We start from the raw sequence: 23,935 nt of genomic DNA, 5'->3' as shown, positions 1-23,935 counted from the left end.
TACCAACTTGCTGAACACAAGTTACTGAAAGCCTTGGTCAATGACCTGGGGAAATTCTGGCTTCTACCTTTATTTACTTGGTTGGTTTTATTTGTTCTTCCTTATATAACCCACCTGACTAATAAGAATAAAAATGATATCTTGTATTTGTAGAGATTCCTGGCTTTAAGCTGGGATTCAGAAGTTATCACTTTGCTCAGAAAGAAATCCAAGTGGCTTTTTAATCCCAGGAGCAAGAAAGTTCCAAGAGTTTCCGAGGTGTACATAATCAAGCACATGTCCACCCACACCTTCTCATCACTACCGACCGAAGGGCAAGAGGAGAAACTCATAAGCAGGACACCAACCAGGGTAACTTTAGAAGACCTATCAGAATTTCAACCAAAATGCATCCCCCCTTTCTCCCCAGAACTGAGAAGTGGACTGTTCTGAAGGAGAAAGCTCATATTTGAGCATTTAAGGAAAATGATCCATAGGCTCTCTGAAACTTTCCTTCCTCACTAATTCACTTTCTAGCAGACCCCAACAAGGACCAGATGATGACAGAAGGCAACTCCCAATAAAATTTTCAAAGAGAATTTTATCCTGAAGCACCCACTCTGCTCCTGCTCTACCCTGACTCTCTGGAGATCTAATGCCTTCATGCTATCCTCTGGCTGTGTCCAAATCTCTGTCATGATGTCTTCTCCCAACCCACCCTCTTCGGTATAATATACTTAAGAATTCTAGGCCTACCCATCACAGCTGCATCTCCTTACCTAAGTAGCTAAAGATACATGTTCTCGTTAATCTTCAGGTTAGTCTTCAAAGTAAGCCTAGAGGTGTAAGTCAGTGGTTCTCAAACTTACTCAGGTGCCAGACACTGGGAAGTGAGAATCCTCTTTGTAAAGCATTTATAAAGTTCCATCACAAAAATGTGGAATAATTTTACTAACATAAAGTGACTTTAGTATTACATATTTAATATGCAAACATAAGAACAAATGTTCATTAAAAAATTATTAAAAGGTCAGGGATTTCCGAATTCTTCCAGTAATAATTCATGTGTTACTGTTCATTAGAAGGCACCAATAAAGGAAACATAAGGAAAATAAAAGCAAAATTTAGAAAATTCTATTCATAAACCTTTTTTTCTTACAATTAAGAAAACTGCAGAAATACCGTATTCCCATACAGCAGCCTCAGAACCACCCCTGTGACTGATCAGCAACTCAAAGGGGGAGGAGGGGCTATTAAAAAAAAATGGTTGTCTTAATTGACAAAAATTTAAGTAACAACATTTCTGAAGATTTTCAGGTGGCACAAAGAGAAGATATTTTTTGTGTAGGAAGCTCTCTCCTGAACACTGCTAGTGAAGAAAGGTCTTGCTTCCTAAATCCTTCTAAGATGAGGAAGGTCTAAAAAAAGCTTTCTGCCTCATTCCCTCTTCTTTTTTTTCTTTCAGTGGAAGCCAAAAATGTCTTGGAATCCTTATCATACTGCTCCTGGTGGGGTGGCAGAGTCAACCTGCATGACTCTGGTTCCAAGCCACCCAGACTGAGACCCAGCTGGTCTTCAAGTACCTAGTCCTCTTTAGCTCCAACTCCATGACAAAGGCTTGGTCTCTATGCAGCCGTAAGGAGATATGAAGTCAGATTTCTGGCACAGCTAACCCTGCCTCCCAGTAACGTATAGCCAAAGCACACAGACTTAAAAGCGAAAAGGGCTCTTAGAAACAATCTAGCCTAGATACACTTAGGAAAACTGGTTTCCATGTTGTTGTTGTTTTTTTAAAGATTTTATCTATTTATTTTAGAGAGAGAACGCATGAGTGCGCAAGCAGGGGGAGGGATAGAGGGAGAGAGAAAATCTCAAGCAGACTCCGTGCTGAGCGCCGAGCAGGGCTCGATCCCATAATCCGGAGATCATGACCTGCACTGAAATCAAGAGTTGGATGCTTAACCGAGTCACCCAGGCCCCCCAGAACACTGGTTTTCAAATAATTATTTAGAAAAAGTATTTTCTACTTTTTAATTTTCCCTTAATACTTACATAGAGTCACAAAAGTCATAATTAAAATCTGTGTCCCCGATCCAAGAAAGACTGATAGTAGCATCCCTTTTCTTGGAGGACGGAATATATCACCATGAACTAGTTTCCAGCCAAATTCTTCCTGGGCATCCTCCTAAAAAGGGAATGAAGTTGTTTAATTGATATGTGGTATCACCAGGACAGCTAGACAGTTTGTTCTATATGCTGATACTGAAAAATTTTTTTAAACTTACAAATGTTAGTATTTATTTCAATTTCAAAGTTTTATGAAGTTTGACTCCTAGAGCTTTATACAGTCTTCCTGAATTGCTTTTAAAGGAATGTTGTATGTTAAGGTCTATAAAAATATATTGAAAAACTTCAAAAAGATACAAAATAATGTGGTACTTGTCTAGTTCTAGTCAAGCTTTATGAGCCAACCTGATGACTTAATTTTTACTCACACTTTATCCTTTTCAATCTACATTTACTAATTTCCAAAATGAATGAATGGTATTAGGTTTCACAGCTACTTTGCTGGGTATAGTAGGCTTAGCTATGAGCATATGAATAAGTTTGTCACCAGCCCTAACTGCTCTCCTGATCTCTAGACACACGTACACAATTTGCCTAATCAACAGCTCCACATGGTTGTTTAATAAGCATCCTGAACAGAATTACCCACAACTGAATGGATTCTCCCTCCCCACCTATACTCATTCTGCAGCAGCACCCCCCCCCAACCTGGTCACCCAGTAGTAAAAGCTCCATCTTGCCAGCTGTTCAGTCTCCAAAACCTTGGAATCCTCCTTAATTCCCCCCTTTTTTCACACCTTGAATAGTCCCTTAACAAATCTTCAGCTCTGCCTCCAAAATATTTCAGCAGAACCCAACACTAGCTCCCTGTTAGACTCATGACCTCTCACTTGGCTATTGCAATATATACCGCACCGACCTCTGTGTTCCCACCTTTGCTTCTGTTCAGTTACTTCTCAATACAGGAACCAGCAGGGTCCTTTAACCAACTGGGTGCTCTGGACCAGAAACATGGGGTCATTTATTTTCTCTCCCTCTTCCACCTTCTCCACAGTCAACCAGTCAATCAGTATTCCATCCCACCTTCTTAACACCCTCTGTATCTGTCTGTCCATCTCCTTTTTTCTTCCCTGCCACCATCCTATCTCTGGGAGTTCCATAACCACCTCTGGACTGGTTTCTGTACCTTCAATCTTGCCCTGTTCTGAATGATTCTCCACATAATATTCAAAGTGATTTTCCTACATCACAAACCTGGCTAGGTCAGTGCTGCTTAAAATTCTTTTAAGAGCTTCCCTGTGATCTTCAAACTGTATTGCTTACAAGTCCTTCAGACTCTGGCCCCTGTTACTTTTTCAGCCTCATTTCTCTACATTTCCTTCAGGATGGATCTCGTCTCTACCCCAAATTCCCAAACTTCTATCTTTGTGAATAGCAGACAATGCCATTGATAATATGGTACATTTACACATATTTTTTAATAAATATAAATCAAGGGGCGCCTGGGTGGCACGGCGGTTAAGCGTCTGCCTTCGGCTCAGGGCGTGATCCCGGCGTTGTGGGATTGAGCCCCACATCAGGCTCCTCCGCTATGAGCCTGCTTCTTCCTCTCCCACTCCCCCTGCTTGTGTTCCCTCTCTCGCTGGCTGTCTCTATCTCTGTCACATAAATAAATAAAATCTTAAAAAATAAATAAATAAATAAATAAATAAATATAAATCAAGTGAAATTTGAAACATGGAAACTTTTATATAGGTACTAATCCTGCTCTTACAATGGCTAATATAAGGAAATAATAAAAATACTTCCATATATACCAGGGAATTACACTCTAGTCATTTTTGATGAATGTACAAATTGAAGTTTTATTAAAAGTACATGGGTTCTAAATGGATTGAATAAAATTATATTTGGGATTGGCTTCAAAATAACTGAAAGGGAGGAGCTGGTGGGATTCTAAAACAAAACTGAACATGTGAGCTAAGAACTGCTGGACCAGGGTGATGGGTATATTACTCTCTGTGCTTCTGTGAATGTCTACATTAAAAGTATGTGGGGAAAAATATACACTCATCTCTTCTTTTAGGTGGGGTAGTGTTACAGACGAGGGACCATTTCTGATTACTTTTTTACTGAATTAGCACTAAAAAATTCTGAGTTAAGTGAAAACTAAGTTTCCCATAAAGAGCCAGGTCCCCTTTCTTTGGAGAAAACAAATGTGACTAGTTTCTTATTATCTTTGCAGAGATACTCTACTTATACATAAGGAAATGCATGAATACCTTTTCTCATTTTGCATAAATGGCAGCGTATTATACAAATTATTTCACACCTTGCTGTTTTAGTCTAATGATATCATGGAGATGCTTCCACATTTGTATATACAGAATTGCCTCATTCTTTTTAATGATTACACAGTATTCCACTACAGGGACATTCCCTAATTTATAAAAATCAGTCCCCTATTAATGAGTATTTGGGTTTCTTAAGATCTTTTGTTATTATAAGCAATAATATATTGTTTTAAAATAAAAAATAGCAGTAATAATGAAAACCTTTGCATCCAAGTTAGTTTCTAAGAACTGAATTGTCGGGTCAAACTATTTACATTATAAACTAATACTGCCAAAGTGCTTTTCATTAAGTTATACCAATTTACATTCTCACAAACTATGCATCAAAGTGCTCATGTCCTCAATCCCCCACCACATTATCAAACATTTTAATTTCTGTCAGTGTGCCAGAGGAGCAATCTCACACTGCAGTTTTATTTTGCATTTCTCTTATTATGAATGATCCTACATCTTTTTATGTGTTTAAGAGCCATTTGTGTGTGTGTTTTTTTTTTTTTTTAAAGATTTTACTTGTCAGAGAGAGAGAGCGTGAGAGAGAGTGCACGCACGCACAAGTAGGCAGAGCTACAGGCAGAGAGAGAAGCAAGCTCCCCGCCCAGCAAGGAGACTGATGTGGGGCTTGATCCCAGGACTCTGGGATCATGACCTGAGCCAAAGGCAGATGCTTCACCGACTGAGCCACCCAGGCATCCCTTGTGTTTCTTTTTAATGGCCTCTCTTTTCATGTACCATGCCTGGTTTCTTACTGGGCTGCTGCTTGTTTTTTTAATGATTTTAGGATTTCTTTATTTATGAGGAATTAACTGTTTGTGACATGTGTTAGATATTTTCCCATTTGACTTTCATCTTTTTACTTAATGGTATTTCTTACTATTCAAATTTTTTAAAACATAGTAATCATAGAGCAATCATTTCTTTTTTAACTTCTGGCTGTGATACTTAAAAAATTCTACCCTTCTTCAAGATTTAAAAATAACTTCTCATGTGTTCTAGTATTTTATAGTTTCACATTTTGATTTAACATAATGAATAAGGTTGGAATCTACCTTATTTTTCAACCAGATGGCCACCCACTTTATCCAATACTATATATCAAATTTGTTTTTTTCTCTGCTGATACATTTTTGTTAATCTCCAAATTTAGACTCATTATAAACAGAAAATGTTTACTTGGAATCTCTTTGTTCACCCATCTTTCTAAATATCTCTTTCAGATTGTTTTTTATTTATTTATTTTCTGCTAAAGTACTTATATAGAAATTTCTTCATGTATGATCGATTGAAGGATTGATTGATTCACTGCTGAAGTTTACTTCTATAGATATTCCTTCAGTGATGGTCTGTGGTCCACTATTTCTGTTCATCTGAAAAAGGTATTTCACCTTCATTCTTGAAAGATACCTTCTCTAGGTACATGATTCCACGTAAACAGTTAATTTCCCTCACTGATTTAAGATGTTCTGTCTCCGAGCTTCCATTTCCAATTTAATAGTTTTTCTTTTGCAGATTCTCATGCTTTCCCCCTCGCTGGCTGATTCTAAGATATTTTTTCCTCTGGTGTTCTATGGTTTTGTCACAGTTGATCTAGATGTGGATTTCTTATTATTTCTTCTGCTTGGGACACACTGTGTTTCCTTTATCTAAATATTCCTGTAATTTTTTCACATACTTTACACTCTGTAATTAATAGTTGTAGTACCTGACATCTTCAGGGGAGTTCTAAATGTTTACTGTGAATTTTTTGTGAATTTCTAATAGATTGTTTCTAAAAATTTATTTATTTATTTTTAGAGAAGTTGGGGGGAAGCAGAGGAAAGGAAGAGAAAGAATCCCAAGCAGACACCCCACTGAGCGGGGAGCCCAACGTGGGCTCAATCTCATGACCGTGACATCATGACCTGAGCTGAAATCAAGAGTCAGACACTCAACTGATTGGGCCACCTAGGCACCCCTAGGTCATATTTTATTGATCTTAAATTGGGGAATTCTACAAACCTAAATTTGGGAGACTTTACGTCAAAGGATTTCTACTTGATTCTGCCAAGAATCAGAAGGCATTTATTAACCTAGAATCATTTTGCTCCCCTTTAAGAATCCATGCTTAATACAGGAGGAGACCGAGGTTCAGCTCCCTCATTATTGACCCAAGGTTTAAATTCCCAGTTGGTTAGAGACTTTATAAAAGGACTGACTCAAAGGAGAATTCCATCCTCTTGCGCTTGCATTGCTTCCTGCTCTGGTCTCAGCTCACTTTTGTGGGGGATGGGGTGGAATTGGAAGATAGTCCCTGGATACCTTTTTACCTATCACGAGCCCAGCAATGCATCAACAAGGCTAGTACATCAAGGAATGGCTCATTCATTCATTCAAAAAACATTTACTGAGCACCAACTATAAAAACATAGCACTGTTTAAAAAACACCAGAGGGGCGCCTGGGTGGCACAGTGGTTAAGCGTCTGCCTTGGGCTCAGGGCGTGATCCCAGCGTTATGGGATCGAGCCCCACATCAGGCTCCTCCGTTAGGAGCCTGCTTCTTCCTCTCCCACTCCCCCTGCTTGTGTTCCCTCTCTCGCTGACTGTCTCTATCTCTGTCGAATAAATAAATAAAATCTTAAAAAAATAAAAAAAAATAAAAAAATAAAAAACACCAGAGACACTATAGTGAGTATAACAGAAAAATCCCTTTTGAGTATGTGTTCTCATTGGGAAGACAGACAATTAACAAAACAAGTAAAATACAGAGTACCTTAGATGGTGGTAAGTGCTACAGAGAAAACTTAGAAGGTATGGATGTATATGGGGCCAGGGAGGTGTAATTTTAATTTGATGGTCAGGAAGGTCTCACTGGGAAGATCCAATTTCAGTAATGACTAAGTAGGTAAGGGAGCTAGCCATGTAAATATCTGAGGGAGTAAATAACATTTGAGGTAGAGAGAAAAGCAAGTGTAAAGGCTGGAGCTGTGAGAACATGCCTGACATGTCTGAGGAATAGCAAGGAGGCCAGTATGGCCAGAGCAGAGCCCCAAGGGGGCACTGCAGGGCCTACAAACCAGTGTAAAGACTCTGGCTTTCACTCTGAGTGAAATGGAAAGCCACTGGAGGGCTGTGATCAGGAGTGAATGATCTGAGTTATGTATGAACAGACTTGCTTGGACCACCACGGTAAGGTAGGAAAAAAGGAATGGGAGCAAGAGGGGAAGCAGGGTTGCCGTGGCCTCTACCCCATGACACCTCAGTACAAATGAAGAAGAAAATACCATTAGTTCAGCAATCATTTGAAATTGCCAAGTATGAAGAGTATTTTGAAATTATTTTAATAAAATATTTAATAAAATAATCAGTAAAAATAATGGAAAAGAAACTGTAGTGCAGAAATGCTAAAAAGCTTATAAACATTAATATATTCTTTTTCTAATTAGGACAGAAAAGTTATGGGGAACAGGCTAAGAAGTTGGGGAAAAGTAAGCAATAAACTTACTTTTTTTGTATTCATTACAAGTCACTATGATTCTTGTGGAAATTTTATCAAAGAGCTGCTATACAATGAAAAAGTATAAAATGTATAACATTATATAACTTTAAGTGTTTTGAGAATAAACGAGATTGGGACATTAAATTACTTTGAATATACCAAAGGTTGAAATGATAAAATTCAGTGAAAATTAATTTTAAGAAGTTAAACACATGCACAAATAAAAACTGCCTGGGAGTTATTCCACTCAACTTTGCTGTTTCACAAGCTGGGTGCAGGCTGGGAATGGAAAATCTGAGAGTTGACAGCACGCACGTGAGAACAGGGGACAGACATGGAGCTGTGCACCTACGCCCACTCCACACCCATCCAGTAACACAGACGGGGCTGTGAACAGTGCAGCTCTGAATGCTGGAGCGACTACATTTCTAGAGCATACCAACTCTTAAGGATCATTTTCTTATTTGAAAAGATGAATTCAGGATAACTTTTAAGAAGAAAGATTCTGTCTAAAGCCATTTTTCAACTTTTTCCAAAGAACAAAATAAAGACTATCCTTAGCAGACCAAAGAACAGGTCAAATGTTTCACTCACTGTAGAATCCATCTGATTATATCTGGCAATATCTTTATGCAGTGTACGTAGCATAATCATAGCCACCATTCCAGACAAGAAGAGGACAATGACCAGGGAATTCATGATGCTGTAGAGATAAACATGGCAGGATTAATCTGTACCTTAATTTCCTTTTTAAAATATTTACTCAGTAACATTAAAACAGTACTGATCAACATCAAAATTTGACCTAAAATCCAAAGATTCAATGAGCTGTGCTCTATTATATGTCCTAGTGGATACATAACTTTATATACTTATCATAATAATCTTATCATAATCTGTTGAGAACTAGGATTTTTTCTGCCTGTGGTCAACATTATTGAGTAAGTACTATACCCAAATAAATGGAATACAAGTTGTAGAGATCAACAAAGGTCTGTATCCTTAAGAAATTTATGACAAATTTACTCAGTAAGTTAATGAGTATCAAAAGGTAGTCAAGCAAAGCAGAAAAAGGAGAGAGACGGCACCATAAACTCTCCAGATAAAAATTTTGAGTCATGCTTTGAAGAGAATAATAATAATAATAATAATAATAATAATAATAATAATAATAATAAATAGCCATAACATGAGCAGTAGCTTCTTCCATTTCAGGTAAGGTGCTCAAATGGTCTGTTTCCTTCATTCTCCTTTAATCCCTAGGGACAGTCTCGTGAGGCAGGTACTTCCAGATAAAGAAATGGGACTCTGAATAATTGGGTGACCTGGCCTGACTCAGAGTGACCAGGCCAGGACTGAACACAAGTCTATCCAATTCAAAAGCCCAGACTTCTGGAGAACTAGAGAGGAGTAAAGAATGAAGGAGATATTCAAAGGGACAAAACATAGAGTAAGCCCAGAGCATAAAGTGGATTAACTCTGTATTCTTACCTAAACCACTGAATGTGGGTATGAGGCATAGATTCCAGAATGTAGTCCCATCTAGATGCCCATCTGATGTTTTTATCTTCCTAGGGAGATAAAAGAAAACAAAAATCTTTAAATAAGCAGTTGCTGACAAAAGTATATTAAGAATCCAAACATTTCCACTCATAGCTTGACTTTCCATTCAGTTAACAAATGTAATTGCTCAATATCATAACCTGGATTAGTCATGAGTTTCAGAGTTTAGCTCTAACTTAAGTCTTAGGAAATTCAAAATGAGATTCGGCAGTAAATAACAAATAATAAAAGAGTTCCTAAAAGTACCTAGTTACCTATATTTTTTTAAAGTCTTGCTTTAAATTTTAACTAACAAAAGTTTATTTTAGATATCAAAATTTAGAGCTGTACTTATTAATTTTTTCAGAAAAACTGAGTGGTATAACTTATTTTTTAGTCTTTTTGATGCCATCTACCTATCCTTATGAGACCCTAGAGTCATAACTGAGCATCTGGAAGGTGTCACCCATAATGAGCTCTTAATACCTAGAAATACATAGTGTTTATTGCACCACGCTTGTAAAATCACACACTATATGGGGAGAGTAAACATCACAACTATACACGATTGCCAAGATAGTTTATTAAAAATAGAGGTGGAGGGGTGCCCGGGTGGCACAGTCAATTAAGTGCCTGCTCAGGCTATGATCTCAATGTGGTGAGACTGAGCCCTACATCTGGCTCTGCATTCAGTGTGGAGTCTACTTAAGACTCTCCCTCTACCCACCTCCCCTCCCCACATGCACATGCGCTCTCTCTCTCTTAAATAAATAATTAAAAAAAAAAAAGTAGAGGTGGAATATTGCCTCAGATTCTCATAAGTGAACTTTTACTTTCCTCCTAAGAAACTTCTACATTAATGAAAACACTACCTAAGAACCTATATAAATCATCTAATATTAGGAAACTCTCCACTAAAGTTTATACTAATCCAGACTTTAAAATAGTGTTGCTTTCCCAAATGCTTGTTACATAAATCTTTGACATTTTCATATGATTCTCTATGCCTATTTTCTACCTTTTGTCTTCTACGTATCTCTTATGACTAAACATTTAATCAGGTTCAATTCTCCAATTTACTATACTTCTCATTTAACTGGAGACTTAGCTTTGAGTATGATTATGCTGCCTGGTGCACTGACAAACTATTCCAAATCAGCTCATTAAAAGCTTATCTATGTGACAAGGTTAATCATTAATATTTTTAATTAGTTTAAGTAGTATAAATTTAAAATCAATTTCTGAGTTATACTAGAGATAAAAACAAACTCACCTGGAAGCTAACAGAATAAGTATAGGCAATTTTGATCTCCCCAGAAGCCTTGTTACTTATATCCATGGGGGGTCCAGAGCAGTCCGGTTTATCTATATGGGTATGCTTGAAGCTGTGGGAAGAGACAGTTTGGCAAGATGCTGATAAAGTACAGTTTTAAAAAATGGGGTAAAGACTAGAGATTCTGTACATATTTTAAAATGCTACTATAGTCAAAGCAAAATTATTCATGTCACATTTAATCGTACAAATATTTACTTCATATAAATAATGGACTTAGTTATAAGTATGTGTAAGAAATTATTATTCAAAATTAGAAACAAACTTTTAAAAGCACTGTAATTGAAGAACATTAAATATCTTTAAAAAGAAAAAGGGGCACCTGGGTGGCTCAGTTGGTTAAGGGTCCAACTCTTAATTTCAGCTCAAGTCATGATGTTAGGGTCCTGGGATCAAACCCTGCATCTGGCTCCCTGCTCAGCATAGAGTCTACTTGTTTCCCTCTCCCTCTACAGACTCCGCCCCTTCCCCATCTCACGCAAGCGGGCTCTCTCTCTGAAATAAATCTTCAAAAATAAATGAAGGGGCACCTGGGTGGCACAGCAGTTAAGCGTCTGCCTTCAGCTCAGGGCGTGATCCCGGCGTTACGGGATCGAGCCCCACGTCAGGCTCCTCTGCTATGAGCCTGCTTCTTCCTCTCCCACTCCCCCTGCTTGTGTTCCCTCTCTCGCTGGCTGTCTCTATCTCTGTCAAATAAATAAATAAAATCTTTAAAAACAAAAATAAATGAATAAATAAACAACTAACTTAAAAAACAAAAATAAACACTGAGGGAGTTTAAATTAACCGCCATCTTATAATGGCATGCATTTTTTTTGAGAGAGCACACATGAGATGGGGGAGGGGCAGAGAGAGATGAAGAGAACCTTTTTTTTTTTTTTTAAAGATTTTATTTATTTTATTTTGAGAGAGAGTGTGTGTGTGTGACAGGAGAAGAAGGGGGACAGGGAGAGAAAGAATCGCAAGCAGACTTAGCACTGAGAACAGAGCCCCACACAGAGCTGGCTCCCACAACCCTGAGACGACTTGAGCTGAAATCAAGAGTCGCAGGCTCAACTGAACCACAAGGGCACCCCGGCATGAATTTCTTCACCAGCAGTAGCATGGGCAAAAGGCTACTTCAATGGCGGAGTGGGGAGTGTATGAGGGGGAAACATGAAAAAAAAAAAAGGAATACTCAATCAAAAAAGGATCTCACAAATAACTGACAGGTACTTTCATACCAAAAATACTGAACAACTTGAAGAGACACTCTTTCAATGACTTGTCACACAATGGCATCTAACAGTGCACGGAGATTTTAGAAATGATAGCACCCATCAGCTCATTTGATGGGGTGCCTGGCTGGCTCAGTCTGAAGAGTGTGTGACTCTTGATCTCAGGGTTAAGTTTGAACCGCACGCTGGGTGTAGAGATTACTTAAAAAAACAAAATCTTAAAAAAAAAAAAAAATCAGCTCATTTGGGCCTCTGATGAGAGGTCAAGTTGCAAATATTAGAGGCAATGCTTTTCCACCATAAGGGGAAACACTGTCCCAACCACTCACGTTCTCCACTCCAAGCTGACACAGAAAAGCTGTCAAAACTTCCTGATTAAAAAACATAACAAAAAGGTACTCTGGCTTGAAAAAATATCTGCATGGAAAAAAAAAAAATCTATGATTTTTCTGGACAACCCACAACTTAATAACAAATCACAATAAAGGGAGTTTTAGTAGAATCAATTCTGAAATGCCAGATTATATGTCAGAATACTGATTAAAGAAAAAGCTAACTGGGACCCAAATACTCATTCTTTGGGAATAATTTCACTTATATTTACTTACTTATTTTATTTTTTTATTGTATTTTATTTTTTTAAGTAAGCTGTCTGCCCAAAATGGTGCTTGAACTCATGACTCTGAGATAAAGAGCTCCATGCTCCACTGACTGAGCCAGCCACATGCCCCCCTTTAAGTCACCTCTACACCCAACGTGGGGCTCAAACTCCCAACCTCCAGATCAAGAGCCACACGCTCTTCCGATTGAACAGACAGGCACTCCCACATTCATTTACTTTTTACCTGTTTGTATAGTTACCTTTTTGGTTCAAGTTTGGCAGCCACTAATCTTGCTCCCATGGACCCAGTTTCAACAACATGATAGTAGATTTTGATGTCAACGTGGTTGAAGATGTAAAATGTATCTCTTTCATGGAATTCTGACTGTGGAACAGAACTTAAAGGTAGAAAACTGGCTATACAGGAGTCAAGACAAAACTTTAAAATGAGGCACAAAAAGTATGAAAATTTGAGCTTAGACAGAGTTTTAATCCCTCCGCGTAAAAACGTTTAAGTTTTAAGCTTAAACTCTCTATAAGCCAAAACTAATTGGCACAGTACAAATTATATTTCTTTAATGCTTTAATTCTTACATAAAAGTAGGTACCTGTTAAAAAGAACACATCTAATATTTTCTATCTTTCCACTTATGATAAAACGAACAAAATAAACGTTAAAATATTACATGTTATGAGCATGCTAAATCTTACACATCTCAACACTTTTCCTCCTTGGAAGTTTTGTAACTTCACACTAAACCAATAACCTAAATTATTCAAGTGTTTCTGGTCAACTCTCCCAAAAGCATTAGCCAATGTAACCGGTTTCATGATCAAGCTTATGCTAACGTCTACTGCCAAGTCATATTAATTAAGAGTTAAATCGAGCACACAACATTTAATATCTACTCCCAGTAAATTTTAATACTTTCTATATTAATGTCTTTACTATCATTTTTAAATATGAAAGAATGGCCATAAAGGCATTTACCTTTTAAAAACAGGTATAATACCAAACTTTTGCAATATAATATTTTATGGACTTAAATTTGTAATACAAACTTCATGGACTTATAATGAGGTCTTTCTGGAACTCCACCAATCTACTTTTTAAAAAATATATGTAAGACTTATGAGTCTAACTTTCAACAGAGTCAGAACATACAAAGCCCCAGCCCTTAGCATAGTGCTTAGCATGTAACAGACACTCTCAGTGAATGCTGAACTAAATCTGAATTATTTTAGTTCTAGAATTAAATTTATATATTGTTAATCTGGCCTAAGTTTAAGACCTAAGTAGTTGTGCTTCAGAACATCTGAATTGTACTTATCCAATGAACATAACAAATTCTGTCCAGGTAAAGACTGAATCCTTCTGTACCAAAAAACCATTTTTAAAAAGTAACATAGTTTTTCACGAACTTACATTAATAACACAGGCATCTTTTGCATGGCCTTTATCTGTAATATAACAGCCAATAGGAAAACCAGGATTACAGAACCTCTGACCATCTTCAACATCATAACACCACGTTACAGGCATATTATCCACAATCCTGTGCATAGAAATAAAAGTCAAGTTAGAAATCGTCGAACATGACTAAGAAATAGTGCCCAAAGCTGTGTTACCACTTCATAAAATTTAAATGTCTATAAATACCTATAAATAAGATGTCAGAACTACAATAAAAGAATTTTGGTAAGATGTGCTGTATTTCATAAGCAATAGCATTATGCCAATATTTGATACACTACAGTGAAGAAAAAAACTTTATAGCTTCTTCGAAACTACAAATGTATATAGCAAAGTGAATTTTATAAATTAACGTACTGCAGTTGCTAATTTAACAGTATCATTATCTAGATACATAAGTATAGTTTACTTTTAGCAAAATACTCAAAACTCTAAATCAGGTGCGAAGCAATATATCTAGTTCCTTAGGAAGAGTTTGATGGAATAGTATAGAAGTAAATGTCCTTTATTACTTGGTAATTCAATAAAAAGGAGAAGAACATAACTGCAAGATGGGAAAATATTCAACTTAAGGGCCAGGTGAAAAAGTGAAAATTATAGTATTATCTATTAAAGCTGTGTAAATCCAACTTATGTCTAAAAGAAATGCTACTATAAAATTAAAGAAACAAAATTTAAAAGTTCTATAGTGAAAAACAACTTTAAAAAAGGGATAAAAATAAAGAATAAGTAAAGAATAAGGCTCTGTAGCATTGTCTAACTATATTAAAGTCCGAGCATGTGGTCCCCTATGCCAAGAGCACACTACAGGATACAAATTAAAAAAAATTACTAAAAAATATAGTAGCTATATTACAGTCGTAAGACGACACTCCAGGGCATGTTTTATTTGTTAATTAATGTATGCCTTAGGAAGTAAAATTATGATTCTATATGCACCCAAGGTGTACATTAATGACCTAATAAAACATGTCTCGTCACATTTAAACACTATTTAATAGTACCCTATATACCAAATTTTAGAATCACCTACACTATTAAGTTGCTTATTACTATAACCAGCAGGCCAGTAGTTCCCATGAAAAAGGCCATAAAATATTAGAAGCATAAAAGCAATGCTATATAAAATAAATAATTCAGATTTTTTTGAAGCTTAAACAATTAGTTAATTGCTTTAATTTTTTAGAGATGAAGTTCAATGAATATACACTAGCAATATATTAATTATAATATCTTTAAGCTATCATAGTAGAGAAAGTACTACATAAAAATTATAGTGCTAGTTACAAAATAAGAAATTAAGGAGCAATTTAGACTTTTTAAAAACAAGCATCCTAAGCTTATCATTCATATAATGCCTTGACACAATAACCTTTTCCTGGTAAGAGGAAGCATTAAAAAAAACCCAAACACTTGGAAATAATGTAAGAAAATTTAAAGAATATAATTTTCAATTACTGTGTTGCTAATAAGTTAAGGAGTAACTGAAAATTCTATTCTTTAAATTTTGCTAATGAGTTAGCGAGTAGTAGTTATTTGAATTTATAACACCAAAAATAGTAAAAATCTTTTTTTTCCCTATATTACAGTAAAAAAGAAGGACTCAAAAGGATAAAGGTTGAATGACTGGCCCCATTTTTTTCTTTTTTTTTTTTTTCTTTAACCATCAAGGACTCCTTTCCATTATTTTCCTTTACCTTCCATGGACTCCATTTGAAACACTTCTATTAATGAAACCTCATCTATTAATAACTCATTTCCCCAATAAATTAAATTCCCAGAGTTTCTGATCAGAATGGAATAACCCATGTTACCATAATGCATTCAGAAAAATGTAGCCAAAAGCAAAGAAGCTTGGCATTTAAGTTACTCTCTGTAGTTTTAACATGAGTACATTTACACTGTTAGGATTTTGAATTTTTGAAAACAGTACATCATTCCCCTCCCCTGCTAGCTTGCAGGGATCTAGGATTGGAACTCACTAGACTAAAATATCTTCAAAGACCCCTCTCTGTCCAATAAGCTATGAACCTAAAAAATTTAAATACTGTGATAACTAGCTCTATAATGATACTTTTATAAATAGTATGTCACGACCATCTAGAAACTTGAGCAAGATGTATAATTATAAACCATGCAGAGCAGAGTTGAAGGGAATTCAAGTGTCTGGTGCTAAGATCAAAACATTTGTCAGTCTCAAGAATCAAGAAGTAGCTTAGGTTATTGACAGAACAAGCCAAGAACATCTTCAAATTGTGTTCTAACATCCCAAACAAGAATTTAAAGTATTCGTTAATTTAGATAAGAAAATTAACTATTCTTAATTAACTGTTCTCTATAATGGGTTGGTGTATTAGCTAATATTTAGTCATTCTAATCATTTGAAAGGTAATACAGTTAAAAATGTCATGGTGAAAACCCCGGCAAGTTTCAAGTTTTTTAGGAAGAATATAGTTTAAGTTTGTAACTGACACACCCATCACAAATTACTGAGTCAATTTCACTATCAAATGCTTTCTAACTTCATAAACTATTTTAAACAATTTATTCTTGTAATTATATGCATTTTGGCATCAAAATAGTACCTATGTTAACTGTGTCATAAATTAAAAATATTTCTAAGTACTTTACTGTAAGGAAGCTACTGAAAAAGAGGTGCTTCTATTACCTTCAGGAGCACATCTCTAAACAGTATTCTAAGAACAGAGGGTAGAAGAAATAGTTAAAAATCACCTGTAGGCCTGAAGAGCCATTCTTTCATTCCACCAACAAATGAGTAGCTGTTAGAGTAAATGGGGGTGGATGGGGCTAACGTGAAACTGTAAGAACTGAGCCTTAAATATCATTTTGAAGACTGTTCAAGAACAATTTGAAGCAAAGAAAGCACCAAGGAAAATTTCAATTATTTATGAATAAGCAAATGTATCCCAGGTTATACTGATTCAGCAATTACATAGCGTTCTCACAGTAGCTTAGAAGAAAAAAGCTCTTGGCTTACTAGAAACCAAAGAAATGAGATTTCAAGTTCCTATTTGTACTGAGGGTCACATGAGGAGGAAGCTGACACAAGTGTAATCGGGGAAGTTTCCTTCCTTCTTCTAATGATGCCCTTCTATGAGAAACTTCTTCCTATATGGTTCAGTAGACAGAACCAGATTCTACCCATCTGGCCAATCAGAATGAATCCCCCTAATCACAGACTAGTTCATGGATGGGAAGTGGCCCAAGGCTGCCCCTCCCTAGGACTTTTTTGTTCTGTGTATATGGAAGGGAGGAGGGACAGAACAATAGGCTCCAAGCAGAGTTTTAAGCCACAGGATCTGGGCATGTCAAACTGAGATCAATGGTTTCTAACCTCCCTCGGTGTGGGCAAATGAGTTGATCTGAGATACTGATAAGACAAACATTCAAGAGACAGTACATGAACACAGTCTTTCTGTTCACTACCTCCAACCTTATACTTTTTAGAAGAGGCAAAACATGTAAATTAGGACCCTACATAGAATAAAGGCATTTATCAGCAAGATTATCTGGAATAATAATGATTATACTTGAAAAGTTGGCTCTTTACATCCTTTTCTAAATATTCTACATTTGAATTCTGTACCATCACTCAATACTACTTTTATTTTTTTGAGTCGATGCTACTTTAGAAGCAAAAATAAAATCGGTTTAAATGCTTTTTGATTACAACACAAACTGGTAAAGACCTAGAATGTAATACCATGTGTATAAAATAAAAAACAGGTTACTCAAAATACAAGTGTTTTATTTGAATTAGATATTTATCAAACATCAAACACAGTTTGTTTGTTTTCCCATGGTCTTTTTCATGGCCTACAAGTATAAAATACCAGTATTTTTCTAGATGACCAATCCAGGTCCTTCTCGCAAAGCATAAATATGCTCTTGTTAACCACATATGAAAAAGAGAAGTGCTCTGGGTACCAGGGTCTATGTACCAAAAGAAGTACCAAATATTACAGTAATCTAAGCAGTTCAGAGATGATACTGTAAGCCATCAACCTTAGTAATCCTTGGCAAGTCAAAGTCATACTTCATGCTATTATTAGCAACAAAAAAGGGAAATCAATTGATTTGCTGTATTTTATAAAGTCAATGAAGTAATTTATACATGCAATGAAACAGAGGCGGCATCTAAGAAAAAGGAAAATATCAAAAGTCCAAAATCTCCTTGTCTTACCAGTGATGTTGATAATTCAGTAACATGCTTTTTTTCAAGAATTCTAACTTTTGTTTGTCTTCAGCTTTCTCTGTATGGTATGTTTTTGTACAGACAAGCTTGCAGGTCTCTTCCTTATTAAATGTAAACTGTATTAAAATAAAGTGAAAAGCAAATTAAAAAACATCTAAGTCCTTCACACCTATGCCATGAGTAAAAATACTAGTCTCATTAAATTATTTCAGTGCATTAATATCGATAACAAATATTTTTAAATTTCTCATTGCTCAAACACATTTAAATTTTAATCTTACTGTTTCTCTAAAAATTTAAATCAATTTTTATTTTGATAAATAATAGTTTTTATTTTTATTTTTGATAATTTCAATCCATCCACCTTTTAAATGTAACTGATTCCTAGACGGGGAAAAAAATTACATGTAGAACAAAATGGAACATCAGTTTTTCTACAGTAATGTCCTCTGATGTTTTGGAAATTGTGGAGTGGAAGGCTTTCTCATAATAAGCAGAGACAAGTTTTTTTTTTTTTTTTTTTAAGATTTTATTTATTCATGTGACAGCCAGCCAGCAAGAGAGGGAACACAGCAGGGGAGTGGGAGAGGAAGAAGCAGGCTCCCAGCGGAGGAGCCCGATGTGGGACTCGATCCCGGAACGCCAGGATCACGCCCTGAGCCGAAGGCAGACGCTTAACAACTGTGCTACCCAGGCGCCCCAGGAGACAAGTTTTTATGTCCATATACTCATTTGATGGATATTTGTTAAGTGCCCCTACGTGCCAGGTAAGGGAGATTCAGCAGTGAGTAACAGGCTGTGATGAGACAAGAAAAAGTCAGACTTGGATGTCTAAAATTCAGGGTAAACATGATTCTTTTAACTCACATTTGAAAAGACTGTCAATTTTCACGATCTTATTTAATAATAAAATTGAAACAAATAGTAAGGGTTAAATAACAATTGGCAATTTAAAAGTTAAAAAACTAAGGATTCCTCCAATTTTGGAGTCTAGGATTTATTTCATGTGTGTAAAAATAATGATATTCATAATATATTATAGAAGTTTACTTTATCAGGTCCATATATGGCTTCATTTTAAAACTGTACTTCCTAGTTTTCTAAAGGCTATTAATTTACTTTATCAACTAACTATATATAGTCCATAATTGTATACCACTCCATACACTCCAACTTTATTACAGGTGGTTTAAAAAAACTTGCTTATGTTTCACTTTTAAGTAATCCACTGTTTTGTACACTATTAAAACACCTAAATGGCTTCTGTGCATCAGCTGACAAGCAAATGCTTCAAGCGTAGCCCACTGCTGCCACCTGTCAGCCAAGAGTTAATTTTGGCTGCACTGCTACTTCTTTTTTTTTTTTTTTTTTTTTTTAAAANTAAAGATTTTATTTATTTATTTGACAGAGAGAAACAGCCAGCGAGAGAGGGAACACAAGCAGGGGGAGTGGGAGAGGAAGAAGCAAGCTCCCAGCGGAGGAGCCTGATGTGGGGCTCGATCCCGTAATGCCGGGATCACAACCTGAGCTGAACGCAGACGCTTAACAACTGAGCCACCCAGGCGCCCCTGCACTGCTACTTCTGTAAATGTAGCAATGTTTGTACAATTATTTAATATTCTTAACCTTATTTGCACCTTGTAGGTACCTTTTTAAAGAGAGGAAAATGAAAAAAAAAAAAGGTTTACATACTAAGGAATCAGAGGGATAGGCATCAAATTTAAATTAAGCAGAGACAGACATTACTAGCCGTATGAAAAATGGCAAATCAATCCAATGCTTACTGGGCTTAGGGAAGTCAACTGTGTGTTCACTTGTGAAGGAAAATAGCAAAACTAGAGGATGTTTAATCATAATAATAAACATTTATTAACTCATGTATTTGAGGTAATCTCCTTTGCTGAATCCTCATCTTGTGACCTAGTAACACCAAGTGCCCCAAGACTCAATCCTTAGAATCCTTCTCTTCATTATCTATACCCACTCCCCCTTGGGGATCTCAACAGTTCCTGGCTTTAAATACCATTTATGCACTGATGATGATTCTCAAATGTATATATCTAGGCTGAACTCTTCCTCCAAATTCCAGACACATACGTTCAAGTGTTTATTCCATATCCTTAATTAGATGCCTAATTTCCCATTCCCCTCAAACCTGCTCTTCCCAGAGACTATCCCATTCTAGAAAACAAATAACCCACACCCCGCATCCTATTCCTCAGCAAATTCTGCTGCGCTGACTCCACCTTCAAAATGTAACCAGTTTCTGAGATTCTGACCACTTCACAACACCTACCCGTCTACCCCATGGTCTGAGCTACTATCAGGTCATATATATCTCAATGATTTCGAGAGCCTCCTAACGGGTCTCCCCTCTTCTCTCCTTGCTCTCTTCATGGTCCATCCTCAACACAGCAGCCCTAGTTAGTGATCCTGTCAAAGTCTAAGCCTACTCAAAACCCTTCAGTGCTAACCATCTTGCCTGCATCTTTACAGTGGCCTCTGAGTTACTATGTGATGTGGTCCCACTGCTTCTTTGCCCCCATTTCCTGCTATTCTCTATCTTGCTCGCCTGCTCAAGTCATACCAACTTTTTTCTGTACCTTGAGCACACCAGGCATGCTGAAATCTTAGGACCATTGCATTTGCTGCTTTGTTCACAGAGAACATTCTCCCAGATATTCACGTGGCTCACTCCCTTACTTGCTTCAGGTCTTTTGCTCAAATGTCACCTTCTCAGCAAGACTTTCGCTGGCCCATTTAAAACTGCCAATTCTCAATCCATCTTTCCTGATTTGTTTTTTGACAATTTTTCCATCAGCAACTGATACACTATATATTTTAGGAATTCATTTTGTTTCCTCCTCATCATCAGAATGTAAGATCCACGAGGGCAGAGATTTTTGCCTCTGGTCTCCGTTGTGTGCCACACCTACCACAAAGCCTGGCACAAACATGTTAACTGAGTAAATGAATGAGTATGATTGGTTAGATTTGGGATGAGATTGTATGACCCTGGGAGTGAGTATGATTGGTTAGATTTGAGATGAAATGTGGCTCCATCTTCACATTACACACACAACCTGGCACTGCTGTTTTCCTGACCTCAACAGAATTCATAAAGAAAAGATAGCAAAGCAGATTTGGGGTTTTGTTTTGTTTCTGGCTGTTACTATTGTGTTTACTGCGGATATAAAGTAAGGCAAAACTCTGTGAAAATAAAGAACAAAGAATCAATACTGAATCAAAAATGAAAAATATGGGTCAATACATTTATGGTTGGCTTGGACAAAAATCTAATCTTTCAGCCCCACATTTCTGTTTACCTATGCCTTGGCCTTAAGAAATGCCTGCTCTGTCACTTAAAGCTTGGGACTCAAAAGATTTTGTTTTAGCACATATCTTGTCCTAAGAAATTCTGGAAAACTCACAGAAAATGTGAGATGTACATCTTTCTTCATTTTGAAGCACTCCTGTTCTCCTATTTTACCTCAACTCGTGGTTCAAAATTAAATCTGCAAAGCAGTAGGCCTAAAAGAAGGGTCCTTTGCATAGACAAGGCTGTCTTTCACTGTAAATAAATATACCCTGGACGGAAGCCTACCATGGAAGTAATTTGCCCTTAAATTCTACCCCAAAGGGACAAAACTTCTCCAGGGCTTTGAATATTTTATTGGCCTTCCCTCTGTTTATCCGCAACCTGTTATGGGCTGTTTACTGCAAGAAATTCCTGCTGCCCCTCAAGTTCACTGAAGATGTTACTGATGCTCTTCCCTTCCATCATTTCTCAAGGCGAAGGCATTACGGGAACAGAATAACGGGGCTGAGACATCATAGGAACAGCTTAAGTTGATGGTAAAATTTAATAAATCTGTCTGAAAATCACCCTCTGCTATAAAAACCAATGCAGTAACTTCCAAAGTAATCTTTCAAGATATCATATCAGGGAGTGATACACAATTAAGATGATAGATAATTAATATGTTTGCCCGGCTCAGTAATACCCATGTCTATCCACTTTGAACACCTTTTTCCCTCAGTAACTTCATCCCATATGCCTTCAAATCTGTCTTTGAAAATAAACTTTTTAAGATTTTATTTATTTGAGAGAGAGAGAGCGCAAGCGAGAGAGAGAGTACAAGCAAGGTGAAGGGCAGAGAGAGAAGCAGACTCCCCGCTGAGCAGGGAGCCCAACGTGGGGCTTGATCCCAGAACCCCAGGATCATGACCTGAGCCAAAGGCAGACGCTTAACCAACTGAGCCACCCAGGCGCCCCTGTTTTTGGAAAGATTTTAAATTACTGGCATCTTTAGGGCAGAAAATTTTAAATTGCAATATATTAAGAGGACTTATGGTTGAAAACTGTAAACTTGTACAATTATGTGAATTAAACTTGCACAACTCTGTGTCTTTTCCCCAGTGCTTCACAGTGCAGTACAGTGCTAGAGGGACTAAGATGGGTAGTGGGACCACTCTAGGTGTGAGGATTTGCTGGACAGATGCTCAGTGCAATGAAGTGCCAAGAAAAATAGCAGTGTCTAGTGAGAAAGCAGAGAAGGCAGCTAATCATGGGGCCTAAGTCATAGAAGGCAAGGATGAGACACTGAGAGAGGAGTCAGGCTGGGGAATAAAACTTGGGAGTCAAGTTACAGTGATTATTATTATTTTTTTTTTTTAAAGATTTTATTTATTTATTTGACAGAGATAGAGACAGCCAGCGAGAGAGGGAACACAAGCAGGGGGAGTGGGAGAGGAAGAAGCAGGCTCATAGCAGAGGAGCCTGATGTGGGGCTCGATCCCATAACGCCGGGATCACGCCCTGAGCCGAAGGCAGACGCTTAACCACTGTGCCACCCAGGCGCCCCAAGTTACAGTGATTAAAAAAAATGTGTTCATGCAGACAGATGCCCAAAGTAGAGAGTTAAAGGAAAAATGCACAGTGCAGAATATGTAAAACCATAAATAAGTAAATCTGATTTCATTTATATATGCTTTTAAGTACATGGAAAATTTCAGGAAAGATTAACAAAAAACTGTGATGTGAAACTGGGGGAAAGATAATCTTGCTTTTCACTTTATATTATTCCATATCATTTAAGTTTTTATATGGCAATACACTGTTATTATAAACAAGTTTAATTTTTGTAAAAGACAGTGAGCATTATTCTTTCTGTAGGAGAGCAGATCATATAAAATGAATGATGAAGTACTTATATTGAGGAGAATCTCTTATACTGTGCTTACTTTGGTTTAACTGATGTCCTAAATATGTACTGAGAACATTCCAAATATACTTTCAATGGTCAAAAGAGAAAGGTTAGCTTCCCCAAACCCAATGTGGGAGCCCAAATAGTGCTGTATTTGCTAAGAGGCAATATGTATAATATGCATGAATACTGTTCCCAAAGGGGGGGAAGGAAACGGGGAGCCGCTGGGGCCACTTTTCATGACTGAAGGCTGGGTTTCTGGTCCCTCTAAAAGTGAGGCTGGAGGTTGGAGTACTATCCTTTAGGCCACCACCTTGTCATTTATAATACTGGTACATGAATGTACGTTAAGGCAAACTTATCCATGACATATTGTGAGGAGAGGGACCCTTCCAAACTGTGAGTTTAAAAAATTATTTCCACAGGTAAAAGAGAAATGAAATCCTACTGGGCTATGAGAGCTAAGTTATCT

At 36.9% G+C, this 23,935-nt stretch overlaps 1 protein-coding gene across 1 annotated transcript in view; it reads right to left on the bottom strand.

Moving 5' to 3' along the window:
• TM9SF2 (transmembrane 9 superfamily member 2) overlaps positions 1-23,935 on the bottom strand; it is a 58,397-nt gene that overhangs the window by 19,405 nt on the left and 15,057 nt on the right. Inside the window, exons 4-10 of the mRNA XM_002914865.4 lie at positions 18,245-18,372; positions 13,993-14,122; positions 12,827-12,951; positions 10,689-10,800; positions 9,365-9,444; positions 8,468-8,576; positions 2,032-2,164 (exon numbers count right to left, since the gene is read on the bottom strand). Coding sequence (XP_002914911.1) covers positions 2,032-2,164; positions 8,468-8,576; positions 9,365-9,444; positions 10,689-10,800; positions 12,827-12,951; positions 13,993-14,122; positions 18,245-18,372 — 817 coding nt within the window. The remainder of the gene's footprint in view (positions 1-2,031; positions 2,165-8,467; positions 8,577-9,364; positions 9,445-10,688; positions 10,801-12,826; positions 12,952-13,992; positions 14,123-18,244; positions 18,373-23,935) is intronic.

The sequence above is a fragment of the Ailuropoda melanoleuca genome, chromosome 7 (genome assembly GCF_002007445.2).
Source record: "Ailuropoda melanoleuca isolate Jingjing chromosome 7, ASM200744v2, whole genome shotgun sequence".
NCBI classification, from domain to species: Eukaryota; Metazoa; Chordata; class Mammalia; order Carnivora; family Ursidae; genus Ailuropoda; species Ailuropoda melanoleuca.
The sequence above is the reverse complement of the archived record's forward strand: the minus strand, read 5'-3'. Positions and strand labels throughout refer to the sequence as shown.